At 35.1% G+C, this 15,469-nt stretch overlaps 1 protein-coding gene across 6 annotated transcripts in view; it reads left to right on the plus strand.

Annotated features, from left to right (window-relative positions):
• Snx13 (sorting nexin 13) overlaps nucleotides 1-15,469 on the plus strand; it is a 101,334-nt gene that overhangs the window by 32,205 nt on the left and 53,660 nt on the right. For 2 of the 6 annotated variants that reach the window (XM_006515062.4, NM_001014973.2), the window contains exons 2-8: nucleotides 549-661; nucleotides 4,518-4,620; nucleotides 7,588-7,677; nucleotides 8,512-8,633; nucleotides 13,012-13,133; nucleotides 13,218-13,319; nucleotides 14,474-14,562. In XM_006515062.4, coding sequence (XP_006515125.3) covers nucleotides 549-661; nucleotides 4,518-4,620; nucleotides 7,588-7,677; nucleotides 8,512-8,633; nucleotides 13,012-13,133; nucleotides 13,218-13,319; nucleotides 14,474-14,562 — 741 coding nt within the window. Of the gene's footprint in view, nucleotides 1-548; nucleotides 662-4,517; nucleotides 4,621-7,587; nucleotides 7,688-8,511; nucleotides 8,634-13,011; nucleotides 13,134-13,217; nucleotides 13,320-14,473; nucleotides 14,563-15,469 lie in introns of those variants that run through there. The other 4 variants (XM_017315017.2, XM_006515064.3, XM_017315016.2 and 1 more) reach the window with 3 other exon arrangements.

Raw genomic sequence — 15,469 nt, forward strand, 5'->3', positions numbered from 1 at the left:
AAGTATATCTTGAGTTTCTGTGTAGTTATTGGATACAATAAAAATCTAATTTTCAGTAAGATAATGTATATTGAAATTTTAATTAAAAGTATGTAAATAGTCCTTGAGATTTAAAGTATTATAAATAATAACTAAGTAAACTAGTCACTTATCCTAATACTTTTCTGAATGCTTTTACAAATATAAATATTCAATTATCTTATAAATACTTTATTTCTTATGCAGGATTTCATTCAATAATTTGTATAACTATCTCTTATCGCAACTTTGTACTACCACTGTTTTCCCCCTCAGTATTTATTGATGATCTCTTTAAATTTCTTGAGTATTGTTTCTTGGAAATGAATTCCAAGGATATATTACATTTCCAAAAGTATATACTTTAATGCTTACTAAAATATACTGTAAATGTATAAAATGAAAAATTTTGATCATTGGTGTTTAAAAGGGGAAATTAAAACCTTCTGAAAAGTGACTCTTCTAATTTACAGACGAATTCTTTCTTTTGTTTTTATTTACATCCCCTTTGTTCCTTTGCTTTATTTCAGGCCAGTCTATCCATATGGGGATGGGGAAGCCTTGGCATTGTCCTTTTTCTAATAACCTTTGGACCCTTTGTAATATTTTATTTGGCATTTTATATCCTCTGCTTTGTGGGAGGGTAAGTATACGCAATGAAAATTTTATAATTTTATGTGTGTGACATTTTGTTAAAATAGAAATGAATTGACTATGAGAGCTAGGAGTATGATTTGTTTTCCAAATTTTGTTTACCAAAGTTTATAAAAACAATCAAGTAAAATTCAGATACCCTTTTGTATGTGGTGGTTATCTTTTATAATGAAATTTTAATTACTAAACATGAAAGTATCTTTTATAATATAAATTAATATTCTTGATTTAAAGCTAGAACTTTAGTATCTATTGGTAAACTGCGGCCAGCTGAGATAACACATCTAGTTTTACATTAAAGGAGATACTGTTTCATTGTATCATTAGGTGTCAGATAATCATTGTACCTTCAGATGAATGTTATTACTTTGGTCCAGACAGTTCAGATGAATACTTGCTTTTATAGTTTCCTCTTCATAGTTACTTGATTTATTGTATTGTAATTTCCCTTAAATTATAAACCTTTATAAAGAAGATTCCAGCCAAACCATATTATAGCTTAGTGCACATAACAATTGGTATTAGACACAGAATTATAAGGAAAGTCTAGATGGTGAACTGCCTGTGAGACACCGCCCAGTTTAGCTCAGCTAGAGTAAGTATTTGTTGTTGATTTGTGCTTATGTTTATCAAGTCCACTTTATGTAATTAGTATACAGTGTGCACTTCTAATTTTGAAACCTCCATTTGGATGATTTTTGAACATAGAGCTAGAGGTGGCTTTAGCTGGGTCTGTGCGATATGAAGGGGTGGCTCCTGGAGGGACCTGCTACCCACGTCCTACCTGAGGTGGACGTGCAGTGTGTATGTATGTAGGCAGTGAAAGTCGTGGGTGGGTGGCTGTTTTCTAGGGAGCACACCATTGCTTACTGGGCAGTTCTGCCACAAAACTATATTGTTTTTAGATTCAATATTTTCTTGGTAATTACCTAGATGCAGTACCTTGAACTGAAATACTTAAATCTATTTCAGCCGCAGGAGTCAGGTGACCCAGAGTTCAGAATATCTTTAATGAAAATATTGGTACAGGATGTCTGAAACTAAATGTGCCCTTCACAGCCAGTAAGAGATCTCTAACTACACTGACTTGCATGTTCACATTTACACCACAGGATCAAGGCTGCTTTTATTCACTGAAAAAGATTATTTTTCATAAAGAGATGCTTTTCTAAACTTTTAAGAGTCTGAAAGGTAGAGATTCTACTAATTTCATAGTTAAAATAAGCCCCTTTTCAAGACAGGAGGAAAATTATTTAAAAATATTTCATACTACTTTGGAAAGAGAGGAATTGTAGACTTAGAGAGGATGGTGAGAGTTCTAAGACAATAAGCAGTCTCTCTCTCTCTCTCTCTCTCTCTCTCTCTCTCTCTCGCTCTCTCTCTCTCTCTCTCCCTCTCCCTTTTTCCTCCCTCCCCACTCCCTCCCTTCTCTCTCCCCTTTCCCTCCTTCTCTTCTCCCTCTCTTCCTCCCTTCCCTTTCTCTCTCCACTCTCCCTCCTTCCCCTTCTCCCTCTCTTCCTCCCTTCCCTTTCCCTCTCCCCTCTTCTTTCTTTTTCCCTCCCTCCCCTCTCCCATCTCCCTCTCTTCCTCCCTCCCCTTTCTCTCTCCACTCTCCCTCCTTCCCCTTCTCCCTTCTGAATCAGCATTTCTTTGTAGCCCTGCTTGTCCTGGAACTCAAACAGGCTGGCCTTGAACTCAGAGGTCTACCTTCTCTGCCTCTGGAATGCTAGAATTAAATGCATGTGCCACCATTGCCCCACTTGAGAAGGATTTCTTAACAGTAAATTACACATAGAATTTGATAAATGGAATGTACTCTCTACACTGTTACTACAAGTTTATTGAGTTTTTCCTGACTTTGCTAATTTATCAAGGAATAACTTCCAAAAATGGTTTGGATACTTAGAATTCTATAAAGGTTTTTAGGTAAAGATAGATTATTGGAAGTAATGTTTATAGTTGTAGGATGGAGTGTGAAATTACAAACTCCTGCTGTACTGTGAATTAGTGTGGTGCTGTACTGTGAATTAGTGTGGCTCTGTACTGTGAATTAGTGTGGCTCTGTACTAGCCCACTGACCCATTGGGGCTCCCTGACTAGTAAGGGTCTTTTGCTTCCCCTGAAGCCCAGTTGAAGAGACATTCTCAGAATGCTTCCTTATGGCCACCAAGGTCATCATTTTCTGAATTGTATCTTCTCTTTTCCTGACCTTGATTATGCTGACTGACTCTCCCTTCAGTAAAACTTTGTATCATTCAATGTTTTGTAAATTTAAGTAACAAAATAGATTTTTTTTAGAGTCAAGTGATGATATTTTATAAATTAAAAATAATTTCCTAGTTTGGTTTTGCTTTTTCTTAAAATTTTAAATATGTGAGCCAGGCGTGGTGGCGCACACCTTTAATCCCAGCACTCCTGAGGCAGAGGCAGTCGCCTTTAATCCCAGCACTCCTGAGGCAGAGGCAGTCGGACTTCTGAGTTCGAAGCCAGTCTGGTCTACAAAGTAAGTTCCAGGACAGCCAGGGCTATACAGATAAACCCTATCTCGAAAAAAAAAACCAAACCAAAAAAAAAAAAAAAAAAAAAAAAAAGGAATAGGGGAATAGGTTTTCCTGTGAACAATCCATATGGCTCTTTGATAAAAGAATTCAAGTTTTGAAATGTTGTGTAGTGTATTCGTCTAAAGTGATGATGATATAGACACTTCCTTACAGTTAAAGCTGATCATTTATTTGCAATCTTAAGAAAAACACTTTGATGGGGGAAGCACACGGGTGGTTGTTGTCAAATCATGGGGTAATGTCAGTATTATTTCAGGACATTTGCTGTTTTATTGTGTGGGTATTTGTTTATTCATTTACTTATTTTTTTTCCCCAAGACAGGTTTTCTCTGTGTAGCTTTGGCTATCCTGGAATTTGCCTGTAGATCAGGCTGGTCTTGAACTTGCCTCCCAAGTGCTTGGGATTATAGGCATGCACCACTGTGCCCAGCTAGATGGATTATTTAATAATTTGTAGTTCTTAGATTTTTGACTGTGAGTCAAACCCTTAGTGCTTCAGCTATCCTCTAGCCAATTGTAGCTTCTTGTTGTACTTAAGTATCAGCTAAAAGAATTAACTTGTTTATAGTTACAAGTCTTCTTTTAACTCGATTTCTTACTGTTGTATCATAGGCTAAGATTAGTGTTTTATCAGTCATGATCTTAAGAGCACAAGTTTAAATAATTACTTTCTTTCTAAGTGCTTCTAATTATCAAATTAAACTGATATATAGGACCAAAACACAAGGACATATCATCTATAGGTGATATGTATCGAAAATTCTGGAGACAAACACACCACACAGAGATGCTTATATGTATTATATGTAATTTTAGACAAATAAATAATAATAATAATATGGACTTTCTTAGACATCATCATTGTTATTTTACCTTTCCTTCCTCTTTCTGTATTGACCTTCCTCCGTTTTCCTCCTTGTTTTACTTTGGTTTTGGTCTTTTAACACAAGGTCTCTACACTTCCCTCCAGTGCACAGATCTGCTTGCCCTTCTCTTTTCTCAGTGCTGGCATTAAAGGTGTACTCTATTATTCTTGGGCCTGAAGGTTTTAAAATTAGAAGTTATTTGAATAAAACTTTGAAAAACACTTTGTAATTCACTGAATACTTCTAGTTGTTCTAAGTTTTAGAGCCTAACAGAAATCTGTCAATCTTGATTTTTGAAATTTCAAGACTTAAGTTTTAAGAAATGTTAAACCATAAAACCCAAGAAGTATATTTAGTAATGAATATGATAAAGTATAGAAATACTTTTTTAATCTATAATTACTTTTTTCCCCTTTAGGGGTTTAGTGGTTACTCTTCTGTATGGGAAAACTAACTCAGAAAAATACCTAGAACAGTGTGAACACTCATTTCTTCCTCCAACATCATCTGGGGTTCCTAAGGTAGGTCGTGCAAAGGAATGTGAAGCCCACAGTACACTTCTCTGCAGCGGCCAGGGTAACCATCTGGATGGCCAAGCAAGGCTGTCATCCATATGTGTGCACCTGGGAGCTGCTTGCTCTTACTGAGAACTTCCTGAGATCTTAAACATCATCTTGAAAACGTTCTTAGTATTTTATGTAAACAAATGGGAATGCAAATGTGAGGAAAAGATAAAATTTTGTTAGCTTAATTTGTTTTCCTGTCTTAACATCAAACTCATTTATATAATTTTATCAAACACATTTATATAATTTAAAGAATGCCAATGACTGTTTGGTTTGAGTGAAATAAATTGAATAGGAATCACAGAAAATGTAAATTTTTTTGTTTAATTACTTTGAAAAGCATAGTTTGCAGTTAAGCTATCATTCTGAATAATGCTATTTTTCTATTAAAGTATCAGGTTTTATAAATGAGGTAGATATTGAGTTCTGTAGGTACATAAATTTCATAGTGCTGTATCTTCAAGTTTTGTGTGATGTGGGTCTCATTTTATGTGGAGAGGCAAATGGTTTGCCAATGATTTAACCTTGCAGTCACATTAATACTAAAATGTAGATGAATGAGTAAGTAATGTACAGTATTAGATTATATTATAGAAATGAAAGAATCCCACTCCATTCTGTTTTATATTCATCGGCTTATGTTTCATTTATACATTTTAAAAACTTTTCTTCATACTGTTTATTGTAATTATTAGTGAATATTAATTATACACATTAGTGCGTTCAGTATAAAATTTCTATATAAACATTCTTTGATCACATTCACCCTTTGGCTTACTTTCTTCATCTTTCCCTCCTCCCCAGTTCTATCTTTATCCTCATAGTCCCTCTATACTTTCAGGTTGTCTGTTGCTGTCTAGGTGTAAGAGAAACTATGAAACCTTTGTCATTTGTCGTTTGGCTAATTTTGCTTAAAACATTGTCTTCAAGATATATCCATTTTTTTCTGAAAGTGGCCTGATTTCCTTCTTTGTTATGGCACAGTAATACTTTCTTGCATGCCTGTACTGACTTGCTTATCTTTGGGGTGACTTAGTCTTGGATCTTTGAGTAGTACTGCAGTAACCATGGCTGTGCACCTACCTCTGAATATTGACTTAACTTTCCATAGATGAATATCTTGGAGTTGTACAGCTAGATGTAATACTTAAAACTTTCTTAATTACCTGAACTTCTTGTTTTCTGTTCATTTAGAACTTTTATCACTACATATCCTTTGATTTTGTTTACAAAACTCTAAGGAATTAGGCCTTTTCTTTCTTAGCTGTCTATAGTTTTCATTCATTTAGAAGGTGAATAACAAAGAATAGGGAACATTTCAAGAATTAAGATTTTAAATGGTGATAAAGTCAAGAGAGTTATGTTTTTTATAATCAGTTTTATAAGTTTTGACTTGTTATTTAAATGTGTGATTTGTAAATATGGTCTATGGAATACAGTCCTTATTGGTTCATATTATACTTAAAAATTTGTTTTAAATATAGTTGTGCATTCTTGAACAATAAGTTTGCATTCTAAGCAGTACATTATTAAGGGATTTTGTTAGTATGAGTATCATAGAATCTGCAGAAGCAAATCTAAATGGTGTAGCCTATTGACTACCTAGGGTATGTCATCTTGCTCTAGACAACACACTGCTTAGTATGTTTCTGTACTAAATACTCTGACCATTCTGGTGCAGTGATAAATATTGGCATTATCTAAACTGAAAAGAAGCAAAGACATTGTGTTCTAACCTTTTTGTGATGGAACACTCCTTTAATTGCCTTTAATCTCAGCATTTGGGAGGCACAAGCAGGTGGATCTTTGTGTTTGAGGACAGTTTGATCTACATGGTGAGTTCTAGGCTAGGCAAGATTGTGTAGTGAGACCCTATCCCAAACAAAACAAAAAACAAAGCAAGCAAGCAAGAAAAGTGGTGTAATAAAACCATTTAAGTGTTAGGGTTTTTGCTTTCAAGTTTTTTTTTTCAATTTTTTATTAGATATTTCCTTCATTTACATTTCAAATACTATCCCGAAAGTCCCCTATACTCCCCCGCCCCCGTCCTACACCCCTACCCACCCACTCCCACTTCTTGGCCCTGGCGTTCCTCTGTACTGGGGCATATAAAGTTTCCAAGAACACATCAAAACGATCATCCATCATGACCAAGTAGGCTTCATCCCAGGGATGCAGGGATGGTTTAATATGCGGAAATCCATCAACTCAATCTTAGGCTGTAAAGTGTCGTGTGTACGTGTGCACACTCGTGTGTGTGTGTGTGTGTGTGTGTGTGTGTGTGTGTGTGTGTTTCATTTTCATGTCATCTGTGGTTTCCTTTTCTTTTGCTCCTTCACTGGAGATAAGAATGTCTCGGCTGCTTGGCCCATCGTTCCTGACGTGCTGTTTGGTGGATGACTATATTGATCCTTAGATTTAGTTAAGAGACTCCTAGGTCATTTTTCCCTATTCCCAACATAATGGTCATTCTGATGACTGCTAAAAAGGAGAGAACTATCTTTTCCTTGTTTAAGAATAAACTTTAAAGTAAAGTTTTGTTTGATTGTATATTCTTGGTAGCTAGAAAAGGAAGGAACACTTAAGAGTATCAGTAAAGATAGTAAATTGACAGATCATAAATATTAATTGCACAGTTTAAAGGTTTGGTTGAACAATGGCAATTACCATTCTTTTCTGTTTCCACACCTTTTTGTTTTAAATTACCTTTGCTAATGTAACAAAAATTAATAGCGTTCCCCTTGCCCCGGATATCTAATTGTTTTTTGCCCCGAGTAATCAAATTTGGCTTATATTTATTTTATTAAATTATTTAATGGCTGGAAAATACGGGCAAGTATTCATAACAAATCAATTTGAAGCAAATTGGAGAGATCTGAAATCAAGGAGCTATTCAGTTAACAGATCATGATTTCCCTTAAGTGCTTAGAAGAAATGAAACGCGAAGCCAGGACTATAAAGATTGACAGAAGATTGACGGGTGCCAATATAATTGATGAGCCTCTCCAGCAAGTGAGTTTCAGTATGTGGTATTTCAATTCCATCTATTGTATTTGATGTATGTTTCTTTTGCAAATGCTAAGGTACACCTCTTAGGTATTTAAGCAGTGTCCTGAAATTATATAATAATGCTTTTTTTTTTAATTTTGTACTTAAAAATTCTACTTACTAGGTACCTCTAATGAGGTGGTTTATTTAATGAGATAGCTATTATGGGTTAGCTCTAGATTAAAAAAAAAGTTTGCCACCATCTAAAATTCTTAATTTTATAATTTAAAGCATTAATGTCAGTCTTATTGAACAATCCCATTGGTTAGGTAAATTAGACTTTTGAGTTATTTTTATTCCTTAAAATTTCTATCTCTTACTTGGTTGAAAATGTTAATTAGAATTAGATAATGATACCCCCTCACAGATATTTTTGATTATATACTTTGATTACAATGGATCTTATGAGGGCGTCTTCAAAACATTGGTTTCTATTAATGCCTGGTAGCATTATTTACATCTCATCTAGTTGAACTGAGTTGAACTCTTCAGAATATTACAGGACTGAAAGTGTTTTCCAAACATTTTCCAAACTCCAGAATGTTTTCAAACTCTCTGTCTGAATGTAGGTAGCCTTAGATGATGTTTTAATTTGCTTAAAAATTAGAAGTAAATGAGTTGGGGTTTCAAAACATTTTTTACAATGGCTTTTAATACAAAGTTTTTATAGTGATGATAGGAATTTATTATCACAATTTAAGATTTATAGAAGAAGAATATAAATCTTAGTTTTTGTTTGTTTTGCTGCTATTAGTTTTTAAATCCTAAAAACTTGTTTTTCTTAATGTTTTGCTGTAGGTTATCCAGTTTTCCTTGAGGGATTATGTCCAGTACTGGTATTATACATTAAGTGATGATGAGTCATTTCTTCTTGAAATTAGGCAAACTCTTCAAAATGCGCTCATTCAGTTTGCTACTAGGTAAGTTGCACTTATATAGAAAAAAATTCATATATGTCATTCTGTACAACAGGAAAACAACTTCCAAATGAAAGGGAATTTTTAACTAAAAGGTAAGTAAAAAAGTAGACTTATGGAATATAGTGATCACATTATTTATATGAATAATTATTTTCATTTCTCTTGGGCATATATCTAAAATATATTTAATACCTCAGTTATATTTAATATCTTGAGTAAATGCAAATGAAGTGTTTGCATTGTTAAATTCTTTTTTTTTTTTTTTTTTTTTTTTTTTTGAGACAGGGTTTCTCTGTGTAGCCCTGGCTGTCCTGGAACTCACTCTGTAGACCAGGCTGGCCTCGAACTCAGAAATCTACCTGCCTCTGCCTCCCGAGTGCTGGGATTAAAGGTGTGCACCACCACGCCCGGCTGCATTGTTACATTCTTATTAGTAGTGTGTGAAACTTAATATTTTTCTCTCTTTTTGACAGTTGTATCATTTTTGATTATAGCTACCTAGTAGGAGTGAGATAGCATTTCATTTTGGTTTTGCCTTACATTTCTCTGAAAGGTAACATCCTCTCGTATGCTTACTAGCCATTGTATGTCAACACTAAGGAGATGTCTAGGCATACCCTTGCTCTGTTTTAAAATAAGGTTACTTGTACTTTATTATTGGCCAACTTTCCCGTGGGACATGGTAGTGCACATCTATAATCCCAGTACTGGAGTGTGAATAAAGCATCAGGCTACTCCACTGAAGAAAAGGACACTCCCTCTAGTAACTATTATCTGTCAGTAGGTCCCAAGGGGTGGGATCTCGGGGGTCCATCCCCCATGTGTGATAAAGTATTTAGAAGTTCCATCTTGTACATGTATGTGTTCATCTAACAACTGTGCTTATTGTTTGTGGAGATCCAAGTCCTTTGGAAATCCCAGAACTTGGGCATCCACACATGTTGGAACCCAGTGTAGAACTGGGTTCCTTATGTGATGTTACAGTGCATTAAATAGCCATTTGGTCAACAGGGCTATTGTTAGGTTGTCAGACTCCTTGTGCAATAACCGGCATGCTTTTACTATAGTAGGTATCGTTGGGAGTAGTACTGTAAACAGTGTGAGAGAGAGACATGACGGCGTTGGCTGTAACTTTAGAGTGAGTCTCCTAAGTCTCTGGATGGTCCATCCTTTCATCTCAGCTCCAAACTTTGTAACTCCTTCCATGGGTGTTTTGTTCCCTATTCTAAGGAGGAATGAAGTATCTACACTTTGGTCTTCGTTCTTCTTGATTTTCTTGTGTTTTGCAAATTGTATCTTGGGTATTCTAAGTTTCTGGGCTAATAACCGCTTATGAGTGAGTGCATATCATGTGTGTTCTTTTCTGATTGGGTTACCTCACTCAGGATGGTATCCTCCAGATACATCTGTTTGCCCAAGAATTTAATAAATTCATTGTTTTTAATTGCTGAGTAGTACTCCATTGTGTAAATGTACCACATTTTCTGTATCCATTCCTCTGTTGAGGGACATCTAGGTTCTTTCCACCTTCTGGCTATTATAAATAAGGCTGCTATGAACATAGTGGAGCATGTGTCCCACCCAGGGATCCATCCAATAATCAGCCACCAAACCGAGACACTATTGCATATGCCAGCAAGATTTTGCTGAAAAGTCCCTGATACAGCTATCTCGAGTGAGGCTATGACAGTGCCTGGCAAGTATAGAAATGGATGCTGACAGTCATTTATAGGATGGAACACAGGGCCCCCAATGGAGGAGCTAGAGAAAGTACCCAAGGAGCTGAAAGGGTCTGCAACCCTATAGGAGGAACAACAATATGAATTAACCAGTACTCCCAGAGCTCGTGTCTCTAGCTGCATATGTATCAGAAGATGGCCTAGTCGTCCATCATTGGGAAGAGAGGCCCCTTGGTCTTGTAAACTTTATATGCCCCAGTACAGGGGAACACCAGGGCCAAGAAGTGGGAATGGGTGGGTAGGGGAGCAGGGCGGGGTGAGGGTATAGGGAACTTTCGGGATAGCATGTGAAAAATAAATAAAGAAAATATCTAATAATAATAAAAAGTCTCCTAAGAAGCTGTGTTGAGAATGTGTAGTTGAATGGTTTCTATTCATAATCATCTCATTCCTCACATATTTATCATGCACCATTTTATAAAGTACTGCATTATTTAACTTTTCTGCTTTTTGTCGAGACAGATATTAAGCACTTTCAGTGTATTCTCCTAATATAAATGAAAAAACAATAGTATGGTTGTTGTTTTTAGTATAGGAAATACTTTGGAGTTCAAATTTCTTTTAAATTTGCAAATAATGTGAGAAACTCAAAATAGAGGGAGTGTACTGTTGTTTACCCTTTTATTTCTATTTTGAGAAATAGAAATCTAGATTAGCATTGAATTGTCTATATTAATAGCTTATTGGATGACTTTTATTAATTTAAATGTCAGCTGTTCTAATAAATTGAGATGGGTTTTAAAATGCCTTTTAATTTTGGCAAATTTTATGTCAGTTGAAAAATTCAGTAGTGAATGGTTTTGTCCTACAATGAAAAACAAAAATGAAATAGTATAATATTTTTCTTCCAAACTTTTTAGATGGAACCATTTACCTAGTGGCCTGTAGTCAGTACATGTGCATTATGAAACTGAAAGTTGCTCACATAAACTGTGACTTAGATGCTTCTTGAAACCAGAGTATCACTGTGTAGCCAACGCAGGCCTCAGGTTCAGTGCGTTCCTAGACTCACCTCTGATTTGAGATCCTTCAGCTGCTGCTTGCTTTCAGTGCATGTGTGTCAACATGATGGACTGGGTTGGATTTTTTTGTTGTTTTTTTTTTGTTTGTTTGTTTTTTTGTTTTTTAGTAAGGCATAAGGGATGATTTATGTTTTTATTTCGTATTTTATATTGAGTCATAATATTGCTGCCAGGTTAGTTTGTATGCTTAAACATGTGTTTATATTTTGAGACTGTTGATTCTTTCGCAGCTTCTAAAGATTGGAACACTGTAATGTTTAACTTCTGTTTGACTTCTCGTGTAAGTCACAGTGTAGCTGTGTTTTTACAGTTACTAGAGAAGGTTTGTTCATCAAACTATAAATGTGCCTTTATAATTAATAGACAAGATTTGTTTGGAAAATAACCCATACTTTTTTCAATGTCATCACTGCTCTTCAATGTTTCCACTCAGCAGTCTGTTTTGATTTGAGTTTTGTGGACATTTACTTGTGTGCTACCTACGGATAGGACTGCCAGCGTGTTTGGCGATAGTTTTATATCCATAGTTAAGGCAGAATGCTCATCTTGTCTATGCCACTTATCTGACTCTTTAATCGGTGCCTTGTCTTTCTTATTAAACTTATTAAAACTGGCTTATTTGCAAAGCCTCTAACTGAGAAGAAACACAGTGCCAACCATCAAATAAACATCCACTTGAGTTGTTCATTTCGTATGTGTTGTCAGTGGTCACAGTGAGTTTGTTCTTCCCTGGTCCCATTAGCCTAGGGTCTCTCGTTGACCAACATCTTCAGGAGCTTATCTTACTTCTCTTTGCCTTAGGTATGACCCTGAAAGTTTAATCGGAGTTATATGCTATTTTTATTTTATGACTAGTTACTAAAATGTTTCCTAAGGTGTGTTGCTGTTGAAATATTGTACTAGATAATTTTATAGGATCAATATTCAACATTTTGTATTTTAAACGGTTTTGTAATGCTATGCTGACCATCATCTTTAAGCTAAGCAGTTCTGTATGTCTTGTTATTTAGTGGGTGTAGTCTTAAGTGGTGGTATATACAAAAAAGAAGTAAGTTACCATATACATTTGGTTTCAGAAGATAGGTTGTGTAACTAAAAGAATGGGTGGAAAATTTAGAATGGATTCAAAAGAAACCAAGAAATGTCTGAAACATCTTAAGCAAGTAGACAGTTCTGAACCTCTCAGGTGTTTTTATATCTGAGTTGAGAAATTATGTGATGGACCTACGGGGAGGCTTATTTCATATGTAACTAAAACCATTTTACTGCATTGGCTAATTTTAAGAATTTAAATTGAATTTTTATACCTTTGGACATTAATTAAAATATGTTGTCAGAAGACAAAGTGAAATAAGAGCTGATGTATTTAAGAATCTTATGTCATAAACTCTGAGATAGAAAAGTAATTAAGGAACAAAATCTCAACATGAGCTGTTAAGGGATGCTCTGTGGTCCTGAGCGCCTTCGGCTTTGAAAGGACCAGAGTTTGCTTCTTGACACCCATGACTAGCGGCTTGCAGCTGCTGGGCATCTGACAGTTACCTTCATTAAAGTAGATGTACATTTTTGTAAAGCACTTATATAATGATTTATTGTTTTTTTTTTTTTTTCTACAAGGTCAAAAGAAATAGACTGGCAGCCTTATTTTACTACACGCATTGTAGATGATTTTGGCACTCACCTACGAGTATTCAGAAAGGCCCAACAGAGAGTAACAGAGAAAGACGATCAAGTAAAAGGTACTGATTTTATTTCATTTGAAAGTCAGGATTTAAAAATCTCTTATTTCTTTGTGTATTCTCAGTTATTCCTTGTTGTTCTAGGTACAGCAGAGGATCTGGTAGAAACCTTTTTTGAAGTTGAAGTTGAAATGGAGAAGGATGTTTGCCGGGATCTAGTGTGCACTTCTCCCAAAGATGAAGAAGGTTTCACTTTTACTATAACTTTTTTGAGTCCAGTCACAGGATAGAGACAAGGGGACAGAGAGCAATTCTAAGGTGGCATTTTTCTTACACAGGATAGCTTTATATAGAAAACACTATTTTATTGTAATCCTTTCAAGTAGCTTCTACATTCTTTTCTCATCCTGAAGGTTATCTTTAAATAACTGAACACTTACATTTTAAGAACAATAGTTAATTTTAATTTACTATCTCTACCCCGAGTATACCTGTTACCCTAAAATCATTTCTAATTAATTTCAAATAAAATGTTTAAATTGTTATATACTGTTTAATTTATTTGACTAGATACTGGAATAAGTGTTTCTTGATGTTCATATAAAATTTCCTCTTGATGAGAAGTTAGACAAATTTTGGTAGAGTTTTTTTTTTTTTCAGTTTAGTCTCATGATTAGGTGTTTCCTATGGCATGTATTTTTACCAATGAGATTAGCTTTTGAGCTGTTTCCCATGAAATTTCCATGTGGGAACAGCAATAATGAAGAATTGGTAGTTCTGGAAGTGATTTTCTTCAGTTTTGAGAATATGCTAAACTTTTCTCGCCTTTACTATTATTTTATTCTTCCCCATTTTTCTATTTTTTTCCTGTTTATACTTGTTATTAAGTTGAGTTTTCACTGCCCGTTCATAAAAATTGTGTGAAAGTAGTTAAGTAACAGGCACGTGCAGTGGTGTGAGGTGTGCGTGTGAGGCGAGCCTCCTAAAACCAGCGTACTAGAAGGGCTACATTGTTTTTACATACTGAAATTGTACAAGTGCTGTTTTCCTGCAATAATTACTAGGTTATCTTTATATGTACACATTACTTCTAAGTATACAAGGGTAATTAATACATAATAGAAATGAAAAATACATTGAACCCTTAAAACTGTTTTAGAGAAAAACAATTTTGTCATTAAGATTTCTCATGATTAATAAGACTGGTTCAAACTGGTAGAACTTTGATTAGTGCACGGTCATATTGGAGCACAGTGCAGACGGTTTAGTGAACACACATGTAAGTAGCAAAGAAGGAAGCTGTGCTGAACACGAACCACCTTAAAAATGGTTTTTATATTAAGAATAGATAGAGTCTCTAGATTTTCTAATGTCATTATAGCTACTTTTTCTGTTTTTAGGATTCCTAAGGGATTTGTGTGAGGTTTTATTATATTTATTGCTACCTCCTGGAGATTTCCAGAGCAAGATCATGCGATACTTTGTCAGGGTAAGCCTAAATTCATACCAAATAATGACATAAAGGAACTTAGCGCAATAGTTCTCAAAAATCTTTGGCCATAAGACCCAGTAAAACGTCATAATTATTGAAGTATCAAGGAACTTTTTAAAATGTGATTCTTCATCTATACTATATATGTATTATAAATTACAAAATGAAATTTTAAACCGTGACTATGTAAGTATATACTCGTTTAGCTGATAGGTCACTGACATGCCACCTTGTTCCTTTTAAAGTCTTACTATATGCTTGTTAGAATCTGAGAATAAAAAGGAAATGAGAAAAACATTTGGATCTATATTACCCTGAGCTCACCAACCTTGTGTGACCTCATAAGCTAGCAGGGTTGGGCCTGGGTAGCATTTGAATGGGAAACATGACCTTGGGGACCTTTTCTGAATTCTCCAGAGTCACCGGCCATTACTTTTGAGAACTGCCTTAGAGTTAGGTGCTTTAATCTTGGTTATAATACATAGAACTTTCTTAAAATTGAAAAAATATTCATACAATATATTTTCATCATGTTTCCTCCCTGATTTCTTCCTACCCACCCTACTTTCATGTTCCTTTTCTGTGTCACTCTCAAAAACAAAATACAACAAAATATCAAGAAATCAAGAAACATAGAAAAATCTCACAACACACTAACAGAAATACAGTAAGACAAAATAAAACAAAACATGATGTCCACAAAATATCATTGCATTCATTTTGTGTTGGCCAGCTACTCCTGGGCTGGGACCTTCCCTTAAGTGTGGTTGATATACTCAGTGAGACTCCATGGGAGAAAGTTGATTTTCTCTTTGCCAGTAGCATCAGTTATAGATAGCTTCTTGGTTACAGGTGGGACTCTGTGTCTACTTCCCCTTCTCAGTGCTGGAACCCTGTCTGTCTT

The sequence above is a fragment of the Mus musculus genome, chromosome 12 (assembly GCF_000001635.26).
Source record: "Mus musculus strain C57BL/6J chromosome 12, GRCm38.p6 C57BL/6J".
Taxonomy (NCBI): domain Eukaryota; kingdom Metazoa; phylum Chordata; class Mammalia; order Rodentia; family Muridae; genus Mus; species Mus musculus.